General features: G+C 46.8%; 1 protein-coding gene across 2 annotated transcripts in view; it reads right to left on the bottom strand.

Annotated features, from left to right (window-relative positions):
• Positions 1 to 18,681, bottom strand: part of CTSO (cathepsin O) — a 65,239-nt gene that overhangs the window by 28,917 nt on the left and 17,641 nt on the right. The window contains exons 5-6 of one of the 2 annotated variants that reach the window (XM_030191610.1): positions 13,509 to 13,630; positions 628 to 747 (exon numbers count right to left, since the gene is read on the bottom strand). In XM_030191610.1, the coding sequence (XP_030047470.1) occupies positions 642 to 747; positions 13,509 to 13,630 (228 nt within the window). In that variant the 3' untranslated portion in view covers positions 628 to 641. Of the gene's footprint in view, positions 1 to 627; positions 748 to 13,508; positions 13,631 to 18,681 lie in introns of those variants that run through there. The other variant, XM_030191609.1, reaches the window with a different exon arrangement.

Genomic DNA, 18,681 nt, shown 5'->3' with positions numbered 1-18,681 from the left:
TTTGGATACAAATGGAAAATACAAAGAAAATATTACTGCTAGAGCTCTAGGCAGCCACTCTGACTGCCAGAATCAATGAAGCAGGAGCAAGTGGGTATCACCCCCACCCCAGTACACATCAGGGATCCTAGGTAAGGCCAGGGTGGTAATCAGGGGTGGGGATGGGGTTCTTTGAGGGGAGGGAGAATGTCAAGGTGGATTGGTGCCTTGGAAGCGATTGGTAGCCACGCTGGGGAAGGGGGGTGTCAGGCATCAGAAGGGCTTATGTCACAGAAAAAGGGGAGATGTAAGCATCAGAGGTGAGCCACCGGTGGGGGTGGTGGGGAGGTATGTGTTATTTGGGGACAGAGGTGAATCAGATGTCCGGGGGGGAGGGGGGAGGCAATTAGGTGGTGGTGATCAGGGAGGCCAGACATTGGCACGTACAGCTCCCCTTTCCAGTAAACATTTTATACATGTCTTTGGGTAGTTTAAATGCCAACACCTACTTTATACTCAGTTTATTCATCAAACTCCTAAAAGGAACTGTAACAAAAGCTTTGTTGAAATCCAAGCACACTACACTCTGTGCAGGTTCTCGATCCGATTCTCTGGTCACCCAGTCAAAGAAATCAAGCTGGCATGATCTCCCTTTGGTAAAATCATGTTACTTCAAATCTTGTAATACACCGGATTCTAAAGTTTACTATATTTTCATTCAGTAGTGTCTCCATTACTTTTCCAGCCACCAAGGTTAGGCTTACTGGCCTGTAAACATAGAAATATGAAGGCAGATAAACACCATATGGCCTATCCAGTCTGCCCATCCATGCCATCTACTACTACTAATCATTTCTATAGCACTACAATACGCAGCGCTGTACACCATCTACTATCCCATCCTCTTCCCCAGAGATCCTATGTACCGGTCCCCCCTTTCTTGAATTCGGTTACAGTTTTCGTCTCCACCACCTCCACTGGGAAACTGTTCTACAAATTCATCACCCTTTCTGTGAAGAAGTATTTTCTCAGGTTACTTCCGAGTCTGTCCCCTTTCACCTTCATCTTATGCACCCTCATTCAAGAGCGTCCTTTCAACTGAAAGAGACTCACCTCCTGTGCACTTTTGCCACAGAGGTATTTACACACCTGTCTGTTATCCCTTTTCTGAAGAGGGACCACATTTGCCCTTCTCTAATCCTCTGGAACCTATCCTGCCTTGAAGGATCTATTAAACAAAATCCTTTGAAGACCCCCCCCCCCCCCCCCCCCGAGCTTCTCTGAGCTCCCTCAATATCCAGTGATGTATCCCTTTCAGCAGGGCCGTAGAAAGCTTTGTGTGGGCAGTGAGGCCACACAGGGTGCAAGGAAGGTGGGGGCTCCAAACTTGAAATTCTGTCCACTGCTCCCCTGTTTGGCTGCGATGAAGTGGGCAGGATGAGAGGGCTAGGGGAGTGTCGCTTGGGGCATATTTCTGGCTTGAGATGGTCCTGTTCCAGCCCCATGGCTTTATCCACTTTCAGCTTTTCAAGTTGAATGGTGTGACATCTATTCCATTCCTATATATTCCATTTGCAGTCACCTGTAATCTTTCTCCAGGATTTTCATCCATTTTTATTTTTTTCTCATCACTCTCCACATAGCAGTCCTTATCATTTTTCACTTTTATAATTCTATTTCTAGCCTTCCTCCTTTTGCCCAACATACCTGAACAAAGTCTTCTCACCTCACTTTACATCTTTAGACATTTTTTCTAATGGCCAAGCTTTTGCCATCATTATTTCTTTCTTTGCCTCTTTGAGCTTTATCTGGTATTCTCATCTGTGTTCCTCTGTATTTTGTGAATGCTACCTATATTGTCTTTTATTTTATTTCTTTTGGAGATCCATATCGGTTTCCTTTTCCTATTACTTTTTAGTACATAAGTATTGCCATACTGAGACAGACCAAAGGTCCATCAAGCCCAGCATCCTGTTTCCAGCACTGGCCTATCCAGGTCACAAATACATGGCAAGATCCCAAAAAAGTACAAAACATTTTATGCTGCTTATCCCAAAAATAAGCAGTGGATTATCCCCAAGTCCATTTTAACAATGGTCTATGGACTTTTCCTTTAGGAAGCCGTCCAAACCTTTTTTCAACCCTTTACTACATTCTCTGGCAACAAATTCCAGAGTTTAATTACACATTGAGTGAAGAAATATTTTCTGATTCGTTTTAAATGTACTACTCTGTAGCTTCATTGAATGCCCCATAATCCTAGTATTTTTGGAAAGAGTAATCGGACGCTTCATGTCTACCCTTTCCACGCCACTCATTATTTTATAGACCTCTATCATATCTCTCCTCAGCCATCTCTTCTCCAAGCTGAGGAGCCCTAGCCACTTTAGCCTTTCCGCATAGGGAAGTCGTCCCATCCCCTTTATCATTTTTCTTGTCCTCTGCACCTTTTCTAATTCCACTATATCTCTTTTGAGATGCAGCGACCAGAATTGAACACAATATTTGAGGTGTGATCGCACCATGGAGCGATACAAAGGCATTATAACGTCCTCATTTTTGCTTTCCATTCCTTTCCTAATAATACCTAACATTCTATTTGCTTTCTTAGCCACTGCAGCACACCGAGCAGAAGGTTTCAACGTATCATCCACGATGACACCTAGATCCCTTTCTTGGTCGGTGACTCCTAACGTGGAACCTTGCATTACGTAGCTATAATTCGGGTTCCTCTTTCCCAAATGCATCACTTTGACATAGTAAACGTCATCTGCCATATTTATGAATCAAAGATGTAACTTGTTGATTTGCCCACATATATTAGTTGAAAAGGGCAACATATCAATTCCATATGGCAGGAAGTTCTAGAGTTTCATCTTTGATTCATAAATATTGGACTGTTTTACAGGTTCACCCCTCATTGAAGGAGAGACCGTTAATTGCTTATCGTAGGTGTAAAACTATTGGTAAAATGCTGTCTTACAAATGAGTAGAATCCTATATAATAAAACGCACCTCCAATGTTCTGAAGCTGGCAGTGTGGACAAAAACCTTGAAGCATTCGTGCTCAGTTCGGAACGTTGGAGGCGCAGTTTCAGCCCTTCGCCACGTCCCCCCCCCCCCCCCAAGTCGCCGCCCCTCACCCCTCCCAGGTTGCCACCCCTTCAGCCACTGCTCCACCCTCCGCTCCCCCCCCTCCGTCCTACATCAGCTCAGCTGCCATTTCCGGCCACTGCTGCTTCTCCTGTTGAGCAGCAGCGGTCGGAACAAAAACAAAAAAAAACAACTTAAACATGCAAAAATGCTTTCAAAAAGGATGCGGGGCACCGGCACCGCAGGCAGCCATCGGCTGTCAGCTCTGCATCCACTCCTCCTCCTCTCACCTCGCTACGCTCCTCCTCCGGGGTTCTACTCCTGGGGCAGTGACGCAAGAGGTGAGAGGAGGAGCGGTGCCCCTAGGAAATTATATTCTGACAGCCCAGGCGTTAGGATATAAAAGGTAAAATTATGTATCATACCTGATAATTTTCTTTCCATTAATCATAGCTGATCAATCCATAGACTGGTGGGTTGTGTCCATCTACCAGCAGGTGGAGATAGAGAGCAAACTTTTGCCTCCCTATATGTGGTCATGTGCTGCCGGAAACTCCTCAGTATGTCGATATCAAAGCTCCATCCGCAGGACTCAGCACTTAGAGAATTACACCCACGAAGGGACACTCTGCCCAGCTCACCACCGCCGAAACGGGGGAGGGGAATTAACCCAGCTCATCCCCACACAAGTGGGGGAGGGGAATCCGTCCAGCTCATCCCCGCGGAGCGGGGGAGGGACACCACACCCGCCGATGCGGGGGGATCTGGCTTATCCTGCAACCGCAACCGCGGGAGGAGCTGACTGACCCTAACCGCCGAAGCGGGAGGGGTACAAAGCTGCCCTACAGCCGCACGAAGCGGGAGGGAGTGCCGGCAGAATTTAAATCTCAATCCAGCCCCGTAAAATGGAGGGGAGAGGAATGCAGCAGCTCACTGTAACACAAACTCGTCTCAACTCTTGAAGAATCCAAGTGAAAGAAGAACTTGAACACGAAGTCCTCCTGAAGTAACTGAAGGCTAAACTTGAACCTAAAATTCAACCAGAATATAAACAGTACAGATATCTGGGAGGGGCTATGGATTGATCAGCTATGATTAATGGAAAGAAAATTATCAGGTATGATACATAATTTTACCTTCCATATCATCAAGCTGATCAATCCATAGACTGGTGGGATGTACCGAAGCAGTACTCACCCAGGGCGGGACATAGAAATCCCTGACCGCAACACTGAAGCTCCAAACCGGGCCTCCGCCCGAGCAGCCACAGTCAAGCGGTAATGCCTGGCAAAGGTATGGGCCGAAGCCCAAGTTGCCGCCTTGCAAATCTCTTCCAAGGAGACGGACCCTAAGCCGCTGCAATGGCTTCCTTGACCCATCTTGCCACTGTAGGCTTAGAAGCCTGCAGACCCTTACGAGGACCTGTAAACAGGACAAACAGATGATCCGATTTCCGGAAATCATTGGTCACTTCCAAGTATCTGATGATGACTCGTCTCACATCCAGAAATTGAGAGCAGAGTATTCCTCTGGGTAGACCTCCCTACGAAAGGAAGGGAGACAGAGCTGCTGAATCACATGGAAGCGAAAAACAATCTTGGGCAGGAAGGAAGGCACTGTGCGAATAGTCACTCCTGCCTCAGTGAACTGCAGAAAAAGCTCTCGACATGAGAGTGCCTGGAGCTCGGAAACTCTTCTGGCTGAAGTGATAGCCACCAAAAAGACTGCTTTCAACGTCAGGTCTTTCAGAGATGCCCTCGACAAGGGTTCAAAAGGCGGCTTCTGCAATGCTCTTAGCACCAGGTTGAGATTCCACGCAGGCACCACTGAGTGCAGAGGAGGGCGCAGGTGATTAACTCCCTTGAGAAAGCGCACCACATCTGGCTGCGAAGCCAGGGAAGCACCCTTCAGGCGGCCCCTGAAGCAAGCCAGAGCCGCTACCTGAACTTTCAGGGAACTGAGCGACAGGCCTTTGTCCAGACCTTCTTGCAGGAACGCCAACACTGAAGAAATTGGAGCAGTGAAGGGAGAAAGTTAGCCTGCTTCACACCACGCTGCAAAGATACGCCAAACCTTGGCGTAAGCAGTAGAAGTAGAGCGCTTCCTCGCTCTCAGCATAGTGGCGATGACCTTGTCTGAGAAGCCCTTCTTTCTCAGACGCTGCCGCTCAATAGCCAGGCCGTAAGACCAAAGGGGGAGGGATCCTCCATCACCACGGGACCCTGATGTAACAGGCCCTGCTCCACTGGCAGCCGCAGAGGATCGCCGACTGAGAGCCTGATCAAGTCCGCATACCAGGGACGTCTGGGCCAATCCGGACCCACCAGGATTACCCCGCCGGGATGCTTTGCCACCCGGTCTAGCACCCTGCCCAACATGGGCCAGGGCGGGAACACATAGAGAAGCTCTTGTGTCGGCCACTGTTGGAGAAGAGCATCTACTCCCAGGGATCGAGGGTCCCGTCCTCTGCTGAAAAAGCGCGGCACTTGGCAATTGGCCGATGACGCCATCAGATCTAGGCTCGGCTGGCCCCAGCGCTTCGTGATGTCCAAGAACGCCTGAGCAGATAGCTGCCACTCTCCGGGCTCCAAGGTATGGCGACTGAGAAAGTCCGCCTTGACATTCATGACTCCGGCAATGTGGGCCGCTGAAAGCTGCTCCAGGTTCGCGTCCCCCCACTGGCATAGATTCATAGCCTCCTTGGCTAGAGGGGCGCTCTTGGTACCTCCCTGGCGGTTGACATAGGCCACAGCCGTGGCATTGTCCGACAGGACCCGTACAGGCTTCAACACCAGTACCGGGATGAACTCCAACAACACCAACCGAATGGCTCTGAGTTCCAGGAGGTTGATAGACCACTTGCCTCTGCAGGAGACCAGAGCCCCTGCGCTGTCCTTCCCAAGCAGTGGGCTCCCCAGCCCATCAAAGAGGCGTCTGTCGTGACGACAATCCACTCCGGGGTCACCAGAGGCATTCCTGCAGACAACTTGTCTGTCTGCGTCCACCAGCTCAGCGCCTTGCGCACTGCTGGGTCCAAGGGAAGGCGCACAGCATAATCCTCCGACATCGGAGTCCAGCGCAGCAGCAGAGATTGTTGTAGTGGTCTCATATGAGCCCTGGCCCAGGGCACTACTTCCATCGTGGCTGTCATAGAGCCCAACAGCTGCACGTAGTCCCAAGCCCGAATAGGAGAGGCTACTAGGAACTAGTCCACCTGAGCCTGAAGCTTGACAATCCGATTGTCTGGCAGGAACACTCTGCCCACTTGGGTGTCGAATCGAACTCCCAGATACTCCAGGGACTGAGTCGGGCGCAGCTGGCTTTACTCCCAGTTAATGATCCACCCCAGGGAGCTCAAAAGAGCAACCACCCGGTTCACAGCTTTGCCGCACTCTGCATAAGAGGGGGCTTGGATCAACCAGTCGTCCAGATAAGGATGGACTAGAACTCCTTCCTTCCTCAGGAAGGCCGCGATGACCACCATTACTTTGGAGAAGGTCCGCGGAGCAGCAGCCAACGGGAGGGCTCTGAACTGGAAGTGTCGGCCCAGTACTGCAAAACGCAGAAAGCGTTGATGAGGAGGCCAGATGGGAATATGCAAGTACGCTTCCTTGATGTCCAAGGATGCCAGGAACTCTCCTGCCTTCACTGCCGCTATAACAGAGCGGAGGGTCTCCATGCGAAAGTGCCGAACTTTCAAGGCCCAATTGACCCCTTTGAGGTCGAGGATAGGCCGTACAGAACCTCCTTTCTTTGGTATCACAAAGAAAAAGGAGTAACGTCCCTTGCCCAGCTGATTTTCTGGCACCGGAACGACCGCCCCCAGGCGGATCAGATTGTCCAAGGTCTGCTGCACTGCCACAGCTTGACCGGAGACTTGCAGGGAGAGAGTACAAACCCGTCTTTTAAGGGTCGGCAGAACTCTAGCTTGTAGCCGTCTCTGATAACTTCCAGCACCCAAGCGTCTGAAGTTATTGTGGTCCACTCGCCCATAAACGAGGACAGCCGTCCTCCAATCTGCACTGAGGCGTGGACCAAGGCCCCGTCATTGGGTACGAGACCCTGGGGGAGAACCGGAGGGAGCACCTCCGGGACGGCGGTCTCTGCGAAAGGAATGCTGCTTGGGGGAGAAGTTCCTCTTGAAGGAAGAGGAGGCAGAGGAGCCCGACCTGCCCGGGCGGTACCGACGGGCTTCCTGAAACCGTCCTCTGGAGGTACCAGGGCGAGTACTAGCCCGAGCCCTGACCTCTGGTAACTTCTTGCCCTTAGACGTGCCGAGATCGGTCACGATTTTGTCCAGCTCGACCCCAAAGAGCAGCTTGCCTTTAAAAGGCAATCTAGCCAGGCGGGATTTAGAGGCGTGGTCAGCAGACCAATGCTTCAGCCAAAGCCACCGCCGCGCAGAGATTGTCTGAGCCATGCCTTTAGCTGAGGCTCTCAAGACATCATACAGCAAGTCTGCCAAATAGGCTAAGCCCGATTCCAGGGCCGGCCAATCAGCCCTCAAGGAATGATCCGAGGGGGAAGCCCGCTGCACCATAGTCAGGCACGCCCTGGCCACATAGGAGCCGCAAATTGAGGCCTGCAAACTTAAAACAGCCGCCTCAAAGGACGACCTTAAGGCCGCCTCCAATCTTCTGTCTTGGGCGTCCTTTAGGGCCGTGCCACCTTCCACCGGCAACGCCGTTTTCTTAGTCACCGCAGTGATTAAAGAATCCACGGTAGGCCACAGAAAGGCCTCACGTTCACTTACAGGCAAAGGATAGCGGCGGGACATAGCCCTAGCCACTTTAAGGCTCGCTTCCGGGACATCCCATTGAGCCGAAATTAAGGTGTGCATGGCATCATGCACGTCGTGGAAGGTTCTTGGCGGGCGTTTCGTCCCCAGCATAATGGCAGAGCCAACAGGGGCTGAGGGAGAGACGTCCTCCGGAGAGGAAATCTTCAAAATGCCCATGGCCTGCACAAACAGGTTGGGCAAATCCTCTGAGCTAAAAAGTCGCGCTGCAGAGGGGTCATCCGCTCCATCCGAGCGGGGATCCGTCTCCTCCAAGGAATCCGCAAAGGACCGTTGGGAGAACTCAGATACGCTGCCCTCATCTACATCGGAGGAGACAAAGTCCTCCAAGGCCTGGGAATCAACCCGAGGGCGTTTACCTCCGGGGGCCTCAACCTCTTTACCAGACGAGGGAGCAGGGGCAGCGTTTTGCATAAGGAAGGCCTGATGCAGCAGCAAAACAAACTCGGGGGAGAAACCCCCCAGACTGTGCACTTCCGCAGCCTGGGCTACAGCCCTAGACGCACCCTCAACCGGCGCTCGCAAGAGCGGGGGAGAGACATGCTGCGCATCCAAGATGGCGTCCGGCGCGACACTCCGCGAAGGAGCCGCGCGGGAAACACGGCGCTTAATTTTAGCCGCCTTTGTGCCGTCGCCCAAATTAAGGGCGTTCATGGCATTAATGTCTCCTACCTCAAGGGCGGCCCAAGAAGAAGCCGTCCGAGCCGCGTGGCCAGCCAAGATGGCGGAGGCGAGGAGCGGGGGATGGGCGTTTATGGCGGGAAAAACCGCCACACCGGAGGAAGGACCGGGACACTCATCGGTCACAAAACTGTCACCCAACAAGGGCGAATCAGACTTTAAGACCCCCGCATCCCCTCTAGAAGCGCCCAAGCGATCCGGGGAGCGACTCTTTACGCCCTCGCCCTCTGACGCCATATGCCACGTGGAGATAAATCGGGGAACCCCCTGCCCGCTATAAAAAGGTAAAAATTACCTGCTTTCCGCTCCGAGCTGTAACGACCTGGTGTCCCAGTGAGTAGCTGCAATGAACGTTTAAATAAACGTCGAAATAAACGCCTTTAAGGACGTTCAAAATTTTTTTTTTTTTTTTTTTTAACGGAGCCAGCGGGAGGGGGGAGAAAAGGAGGGACCTGGCACCACCAGGTTTGCACTTGCTCAAAAGAGCCCTCAACCCCAGGCACTCAACAAAACCTAAGAATTAGGCTTGGAGGCCTAGCGAGAGCTGCTGCTGTGTGTGACCACCACCTGCTGAGATAGAGAACATACTGAGGAGTTTCCGGCAGCACATGACCACATATAGGGAGGCAAAAGTTTGCTCTCTATCTCCACCTGCTGGTAGATGGACACAACCCACCAGTCTATGGATTGATCAGCTTGATGATATGGAAAGGAGCTTTTCACTGATCGAGCTGTCAAGCTGCAGGCTTCCTCCGACTATGCCAAGCATGGATGTCCCCGGAGAGAAAAAAATCATGGATGAGACAGAAAAAAAAGCTCCTAGGTGTCTGCCTTCACTTCAGTCAGCTCTGCCGAAGAAAGCAACTGAGCCACCTGTCTGCCGTTTTTTTTGCTTCAAAACCTGTCAGATTGTATCTCACCCTTAATCAGCTAATCCTGCAGCTGGCGTCCTTCCTTGTATTTGCCCCCTTTTCTCTCTTTTCCCCTTAGTGTCCCTTCCCATCTGTCTTTCCCTTCCTCTCTCCCTTCCCATGTCTCTGGATGCTTAGTTCTGCTCGCTGAACCTACTTAGTGCCTGCAGCAGTTAGTGCTCACAGTCAAGCAAACAAAAGAGCAGATTAGTAAAGACGAAGATTGCTCCAAGCTGCCTATTCCGTTATCTAAAACAAGATTACATGAATTAATCATTTTTTAAAATGTAACATAGTAACATAGTAGATGACGGCAGAAAAAGACCTGCATGGTCCATCCAGTCTGCCCAACAAGATAAACTCATACACACTCTTCTTTGCTAAATTGTGTTGTATATCCCTGAAGGAACAGCACAAGTTGAGAGGAGAGGGGGAGGGGAAACAGGGAGGGGTCTGTAGGGGTATTTCCCTGTGATCTAGCCTAAGCTGGTCTTGGCCTATACAAGCCTATGACATCTTGGTATAATAAGATGGCTGCTGCAACATCTCTGTGTCAGCAAGATCCAGCTTCAGCTTGTGGAAAATCACTGACAGGCTTGCTAAAGCCAAGGACAGTCTGTGTTCTAAACACCCCCTTCTATCACCCTGAGAACAGAGTAGGGAGGCAGACATGGCTCCAGAAGTTACCATTCTCCAAGGTCACAAAACAAAGAACTCTTCTTGCCCATGTACTGAACTGGACAAGATCATGATTGGTTCCTACCGTCACCTGACCGAGAGGTACGGGAAAAGCGGGAACAGAAGTAAGTTAGTGGGTCGGAGACCCTTGGAAGAGGGGCAACTGGTAAGAGGACCTGAGAAATCCAGCAAGGCTCGGGGGGAGCCAGAGACTTTGTATGATACCAACCTCGTGACCTGCATCCTGGTGCAAATACCTGTGGCAGAGATATTGGCTCTGATAACCAAAGGAGTGACGGGAACCTACGTGGGCTGATAAAGACCTGCACTACATAAGACACAGACAGCTAAGAGAGTGTCTGGGGAGATTCTGCTCCGGTCTTATCTGAAGCCGTCATCACGACAGCGTGGTAAGATCACAGTGATATATTTCCTGGTCTGGGGTTAGGCAATGGTTTTATCTAAGTACGACTGGTTTATGTCAGCTCTTGGTCAGGGAAAGCAGCTAATATGTATTTTGCATAAGATGTGATAAGTTTCATAAGGATTATTAGGTTATCATTTGTACTGTTCTAATCATTACCGTACCTAGTCTCAGGATAATCAGAGTGTAGTTTAGACAATATATTTTCGGTAGTGCTCATATCAGTAAGGGATATTTTTATTGCATAAGCTAGCGCAGAGTATTTCTATTTTCTTATCCATAATAAAGCTAATATATATATATATATATCTATCAGCTGTGTCTTTCTTTTTCACTCTACACACCAAAACACCTGGAGAGGTGCCAGAAGCAAGATTCCTGTATCTCACCCTAGACAGAGCTAGTGAGTCTGTTAGGCAGACTTATGCATCAGGGAATCTTGGTATAAGTAATCTGTGGGTACCTGTTGCCCTAGGTATTATTTATCTCACCCTACAGGTCCTGCGACCACACAGAGGGAGGGGGGAGGTAACACCGGCACACCCACAGTGTCTCTCTCACTCTCATACACTGTCTACCACACACTGTCTCACACTGTATCACATTCACTCTCTATGTGTCACACAGTTACTCTCAAACACTCTCTCGATCTCATACACTCGCGCTCTCACAGAGAGTCTGTGTATCGCACACATACTCTCTCACACTCTATCCATCCCACACAAACACTCTCTCTCACACTGTATCTGTGTGAAACACACTCACACACTCACTGTGGCTCACGCACTCGCACATACTCTCATTCTCACACACACTCTCTCTCACAGACACACTCACACCCATACTCACTCTCTCTCTCACTCACACACACATATTCACTCTCTCTCTCTCACACACAGTCAATCTCACACACACACACTCTCTCAAACATACACACTCCAAGGAAAACCTTGCTAGCGCCCGTTTCATTTGTATCAGAAACGGGCCTTTTTTTACTAGTATTTACATAATCAGGATGATCTTATTGGCCATGGTCATTGTGGTAAGTGCTAATGGTGTACATTGACTATTCAAGGAATTGATTGGCAGGTGCCTGGCAATAAGCGGGGTTTCACCGCACGACCTAACACCAATTGTAATAGTAGCAATGTGATTTATATGATATGTTGCCCTTGTCAACTAATATATGTGGGCAAATCAACGAGACCGGTGAAATACAGATTAAATGAACATAAATCAAGAATCCACAAGGCCACTGTAACAGCTCCCACTGTAAACCACTGGCTGACCAAGCAACATGATTAATTAGACATAAAGTGGCGTGTCATTGATCAGATCCAATTGGGGAGAGTGGGAGGTGATGTTGACAGACTGCTCAGCTACAAAGATCAATGGTGGATTTACATGTTAGGAACCATGACCCCTGGGGGCCTACATTTAGAAATTGATTGGGCAGCTGCAATGTAATGAGACATGATGACATCAGGGGGTGGTGCTATGAGTCATTGACACCCTGAGCACTGAAGCATTATAAAAACGTAGCACTGCGCATGGGTGGAATAAGCACAAAGATGGCAGACACCGATGCAATGTGGAGAAACTAGTTTGCACTTTAGGTAAGTGATATGTTATGAAATGTTTTCTGACCAGGAATAGTATATAAAAGTAGACTGATTGTATGTTTTATTCTTTAGTTGAATGTTGGACCACACCCTGAGGCAGCATATTGTGAAACATGCCGCATGTAGGTGGAGGCGTCCGTGTACTGCATTTTATGTAATTTTGTGTGGAAGATATGCAAGTGACACAAATTGAAGCTGTAAGGCGTTTTAAAGTATTAAGATACAAGCTGGAAAATATTTTCTAAGGAATAAAGTTTCAAGATGGCTGGAATACAAAAAGAAGTTTGGATCTAAGTGTTGTTACAAACAGATTTAATGATTAAACATTTGGGTTTAATATTATTTACATACGGAGTTACCTTTGCTGATTGGTAGACCAACTAAGGAGATTTATCCTATTTTTCATAATGCATATTTGCAAAAGGGGTGCACACATGGGTAGAGCATGGGCAAGGTGCATGCTTATGTATCTCACAGAACACTATAAAGTATGTGCTTGTCGTTGGCATTTAGGCACCCACAGTTACACCAGCTCTATGGATGGCATTAAGTACCGAAGTCCAAATTCTAGGCATGCATAAATCTGGTTAGGCTACTGTTTTATAAAGGAAAGCAAGTGCTCATGTTCCTTTATGGAATAGACTCCTACCAGGTGCCCTCTGGGTATCTAATGGTAGGGCCGTTATTATAGAATTGCCCTTCTAATGCATATTTCCCCAGATTCTAAATTCGGAGCCCAGAATTGTGTGCCCAAATCTGTGTGTGTGCCCAAGATGTGCATGCAAATTAATTGAATGAGCCAATTATCAGTATTTGGGTGCTAACAACCAATAATACATGTTAATTGGCACACATCTTGCTGTGTGCTATAAGGTTTGGAATCTAACTACTAGCGTGCAACTTAAAAGGGGTGTGGCCATGAGCATGCCAGGGGCATTCTGTACGTGGATTTACAGAATACGGCCTCGGCGTGCCTAACTTGGGTGGCAGCATTTACACCAGGTTTAAGGAGCCGTAAACCTGGATCCAAAAATTAAGCACAGGAATCATCGCTAAGTGCGATTTCGTAAGGGTTGTGTACCCTTTATAAAATCGCGCTTAGCGCCAATTTTTTTTTTTTTTTTTTTTTGGGGGGGGGGGGGGGGGGCGAATTTTGAGTCCAGCCCATTGTGAGGGACATTTTACAAAATAAACAAATGGAACTGAAAAACAGAATGACCTGCAGACCATATTGTTTGCCCGGCTTTGTCTTAATGTCTGCTACAAAATGGGCCCACTGATATATAATAGAAAACATACCAACTTTTTATTTTAAATCTCACCTGAAGTTATAAGCTTTATAGTCTCTGATTGAAACACCAAAGTCCGAGCTTGGAAAATAGTGGCAAATTCCTGTCTGAGCCTTAAACTTATATTCTGAGGCTCTCGCCAGTTTTACCCGTGTCTGTAAAAAAAAAAAAAAAAATCTAAATTATCAACAAATGTTTATCTCTATGGACTCTCACAATTTCTTTGACTTGAGGTTGTGGAGTATGTACAAAATAATACAAAATCCTTTTTAAGTGTCTGTCCTGTGAGATTCAGGTCAACACTTGAAGGATCATCCTAAGCTCTCTAACACATTCAACTGAACACAGGCAGAATTATTTCTAACTAGCAAACTAATATAGAATGTCAGAATACAGATATACAAAGAAACTGACTATCTTAGCATTCACACCACAAACTGGTAGCAGAGTGGGAAATATCTGCAGTGTACCCCGGAAGACTGAGCCAATATCATCTTGCTACTTCCCTTGGAAGAACCACCAACCATGCAGGTGGACAGTTTTGAGTGACATCAACCAGGGGACCTCTTTGGCTATAACTTCCATCCATGCTTGAGGCCACAGGGCGTAGCTGAAGGAGCATGCCCAAAGGGGCATATCTGCCTCTTGGGAGCCCCTTGGAGCACCACAGAAGTAATATTGGAGGCTTCTGCTGCATGTTGATTGAATCTATGGGGAAGCGGAAAATCAAGCTTAAAGGTGCTGTTACAAATACTCCTTCTGTGGGGCCAATACATAAACATCTAGTCCCGGGGGAATGACATTCTTGGGGTTCCTTTGTATGTGTTAACACATGAGGAAGACTTTATTAGCATTCCTGACCATACCCCTTCCCCTCATTTCATTAATTGCTTTTCCACTTGACTCTTCTGATGCTGTCTTTTTGCCACAAGTGATCTGTGTGGCAGATTTATTTGGATTTTGCACACACCTTTTTCAGTAGTAGCTCAAGGTCAGTTACATTCAGATATACTAAGTATTTATAAGCGAACCCTGTTCCCTTTTGGTTTACACCTTCTAAAGCGGTTTTGTTAGGATTCAGAACTACAAGGCTAGAAGCAGGGAAGCAGGATATTTAATTAAAAGATATATGGTATGCAATCTGTGTATTGGAGTGTTTGCTGAATGGGACTGTATCTAAACTTCGCACATTTACAAAGGATACTGTAACAAACATTTTCTAACCGAGAGGAGGCGTAGCCTATTGGTTAGTGCAGCGGACTTTCATCCTGGGGTACTGGGTTTGATTCCCACTGCAGCTCCTTGTGACTCTGGGCAAGTCACTTAACCCTCCATTGCCCCAGGTACAAATAAGTACCTATATATCTATACTATGTAAACCATTTTGAATGTAGTCCTTCTGTGACTGTTCTCTTGTGCTTGACTGCTTAAATATTTTAAATTTAAATGCTTTACTTTTTGTCTATTAGATTGTAAGCTCTTTGAGCAGGGACTGTCTTTCTTCTGTGTTTGTACAGCGCTGCGTACACTTTGTAGCGCTCTAGAAATGTTAAATAGTAGTAGTAGTAGTAGTAGTTGTAAAAACCGTATATCAAGTCCTATTTCCTTAATGTGGACTCTAATTTTGCTGACAATCAAAAAGTCATTAGAAGCATCTGATACTTCCTTAGAAGCAGTATCCTCTTCAGCAATTAAAGACTCTTTAGCTATTCATTTAAAACTTGAAAAGATGGACAATGCTAATAGGGGGTGCAATTTGTGGGGGTTTTTTTTTTTTAAACTTTCCCTCTACTCATTTGTTATATGGATAGATTCTCTTTAGGAAACACCTTAAGGAGATACTTCACATTTCCTCAGCAGATGTACTGCTAAATGCTAATTGTTATTATATTCCAGAAAAGTTTCATTTTGGAGGGCAATCCTAAGAACATGTTAATAATTTTGGACAATAAAGTTTAGATTTAACAGGGGTTTCTTGAAGATTCTCAGGATAATATTCCAACAAAAGCTACTGTTAGCTACTTTTTCTTCTACAAAGGATAAAGGTTTAATCCTGAAGGCTTACTTTAAGAACAAGGACCCTTCCTTTTCTGGTGCAAAGATACAAGTGTTCCCTTGAACGGGCAACTCAAGCCCATAGAAACATTATTCTTTCATTGAAATCTAGGGTCTTAGCTACTGGGGCTACCTTTTTTTCTTAAATTTCCTTGCAAATGCTTAGACACTTTGCAAGGGACTCATTTTTTGTAGAGCCTCAACTGGAGAAATTAAACTGTGGAATTCATTGCCAGAGAATGTGGTAAAGGCGGTTAGCTTAGCAAAGTTTAAAAAAAGGTTTGGACGGCTTCCTAAAGGAAAAGTCCTTAGATCATTATTAAATGGACTTGGGGAAAATCCACTATTTCTGGGATAAGCAGTATAAAATGGTTTGTACTTTTTTGGGATCTTGCCAGGTATTTGTGACCTGGATTGGTCACTGTTGGAAACAGGATGCTGGGCTTGATGGACCTTTGGTCTTTCCCAGTATGGCAATACTTATGTACTTATGTATGAGAAATTCTTAATGGATCAATCAGGGATGGACCACCCATGACTTAAGAGATATTGGGCTTAATATAGATTAGTACTGCATATTGGTGAAAAATTGAATCTCTTATTTTTCTTTTTGTTTCATGTTTCTTATAAAATTATTTTCTGATGTGGGCTTGAGTTCCATAATGTGGTGATATTTACTTGGAACATTTCTTACTATAACTACATATTATTCCTAGATTTCTGTGTTATAGTAGATGATGACGGCAGAAAAAGACCTGCATGGTCCATCCAGTCTGCCCAAGACAAACTCATATGTGTATACCTTACCTTGAATTTGTACCTGTCCTTTTCAGGGCACAGACCATATAAGTCTGCCCAGCAGTATTTCCCGCCTTCCAACCACCAGTCCCGCCTCCCATCACTGGCTCTGGTACAGACCGTATAAGTCTGCCCTCCCCTATCCTCGCCTCCCAACCACCACCCCCTCTTCCCCCCAACTGCTCCGCCACCCAATTTCAGCTAAGCTTCTGAGGATCTATTCCTTCTGCACAGGATTCCTCTATGCATATCCCACGCATGTTTGAACTCCGTTACCGTTTTCATCTCCACCACCTCCCGCGGGAGGGTATTCCAAGCGTCCACCACCCTCTCTGTGAAAAAATACTTCCTGATATCTTTCCTGAGTCTGCCCCCCTTCAATCTCATTTCATGTCCTCTCGTTCTACCGCCTTCCCATCTCCGGAAAAGATTCGTTTGCGGATTAATACCTTTCAAATATTTGAACGTCTGTATCATATCACCCCTGTTCCTCCTTTCCTCCAGGGTGTACATGTTCAGGTCAGCAAGCCTCTCTTACGTCTTGGAACGTAAATCCCATACCATCCTCGTAGCTTTTCTTTGCACCGCTTCCATTTTTTTAACATCCTTCGCAAGATACGGCCTCCAAAATTGAACACAATACTCCAGGTGGGGCCTCACCAACGTCTTATACAGGGGCATTAAAACCTTTCTTCTGCTGGTCACTCCTCTCTCTATACAGCCTAGCAATCTTCTAGCTACTGCCACCGCCTTGTCGCACTGTTTCGTCGCCTTCAGGTCCTCAGATAGCGACGTTATATTCTTTATGTATAATAATTTTAAAAATCTTAATAAGAAAAGCTGAAGTTCTTAGGGCCCTGTGCTTGCTAAGGTGTGCTTGCGTTTTTAGCGCGTGCTAACCGTGCACACTCCTATAGGAATATTATGGGTATCCACACGGTTAGCATGCGCTAAAAATGGTAGTACACAGGGCCCTTAGTTTCTTAACAGAGTGTCTCATCAGATCCAGTCCTCAGGTCAACCTGCTTGTCTTGTCTCTTGGTCTGTTATTCACCCTCAAGAACACTCCGCTCTTCGCAGCAATATCTTCTAAGTATTTCCTCTTTTTGTCAGGTGTATCTGGATACTTTCAGTTCCTCTTTCACCTTGATGGGCTGATCTCTCTGGAACGCTCTCCTTCTTCATTTGAGGATAGAATCATCTTTCAATAAGTTTTAAAGTCTTTTAAAGGCCTATTATTTTTCCACTGCATTCAAGACAAACTCTTAGATTTTTTTGTGCTCCCCTTGTCAATGATTCTCTCATGCCAGTTCTTTCACTGGAAACCTCATAGTTATGAAGAAAATGAAAAGACGTTTTATAATCCTGCCTCTTGTATTTTCCTCCCTCCCACCCCCCCCCCCCCCCCCCCCCCCCCCCCGCCTCCCATATTTGTAATCGGTGGGTGACAGCAATATGTTTTTGAGGAATGTGAGGTGAGTAACTCTTAGTAAGTCACCTGGGTCCTTAGAAACCTGCCCTCATATAGCTTGTACTCTTTTCCCTTTAAAGGGCCCCATTAAGATCCCAGTTCCATTATGTGGAGGTGGATTTTCTGTGGGCCACCTGTCCATCACTTGCATGTATACCTTCTGATTTCATGAAGACACTATCCGATGCATCTTTATTTTTTATCATGAACTTCTGGCCTAATTCCCCCTTCCTTAACATGCCCCTGTTGGAACTTACCTCTCTGAGGTTGCTAGCTTCCCTTTTAAATCACCTGGTCAGCCTTTCAGCGGCCCAGCACATTAACACTGAGTCCCTTCTCTAGCCAGGCACTGGGTACAGAATAGGAAGAGGCTGGCCAAGAGGGTATTATCTGTCCCAAAGTTTGGCTTCTAAATCCTGGCACCGTTTTGCGAGTGTCCTTGCACCTACGATGTCAGCATTCGGTATGTTAGTGTACACACCTACTTACAGATACACGTGAATATCCGCCCACCCTCTCTCTAATGGATGCATACTTTTGGGCCCAAATACAGATCTTTTTTATAAAGTGCACCCATCTATATGTACCTTAGAGAACATCTGGCCAGGCCCATTTTTGGATGTGCTCAGATATTTAGACGCCATTTATAGAATTTCTCTCATAATGCCTTCATAATTACCAATACAAACTTAAATGTAGCACACCGACATACTAGCAGCCAATGCAACCATCAAAAATAAGAGTGGTGTGTTCAATTTTCCAATCCACAAAAGAATTCTCCCATCTTAATTGTTGTCAATGATTGGTCATAAAAGATTGAACCCACAGCAGCATTGTTCTCCTTATACCAAAGGAGGACAGACAATACAGTAAAATATCATG

Source organism: Microcaecilia unicolor, chromosome 2, assembly GCF_901765095.1.
Source record: "Microcaecilia unicolor chromosome 2, aMicUni1.1, whole genome shotgun sequence".
NCBI classification, from domain to species: Eukaryota; Metazoa; Chordata; class Amphibia; order Gymnophiona; family Siphonopidae; genus Microcaecilia; species Microcaecilia unicolor.
This window is presented reverse-complemented; position numbering and strand designations above follow the sequence as displayed.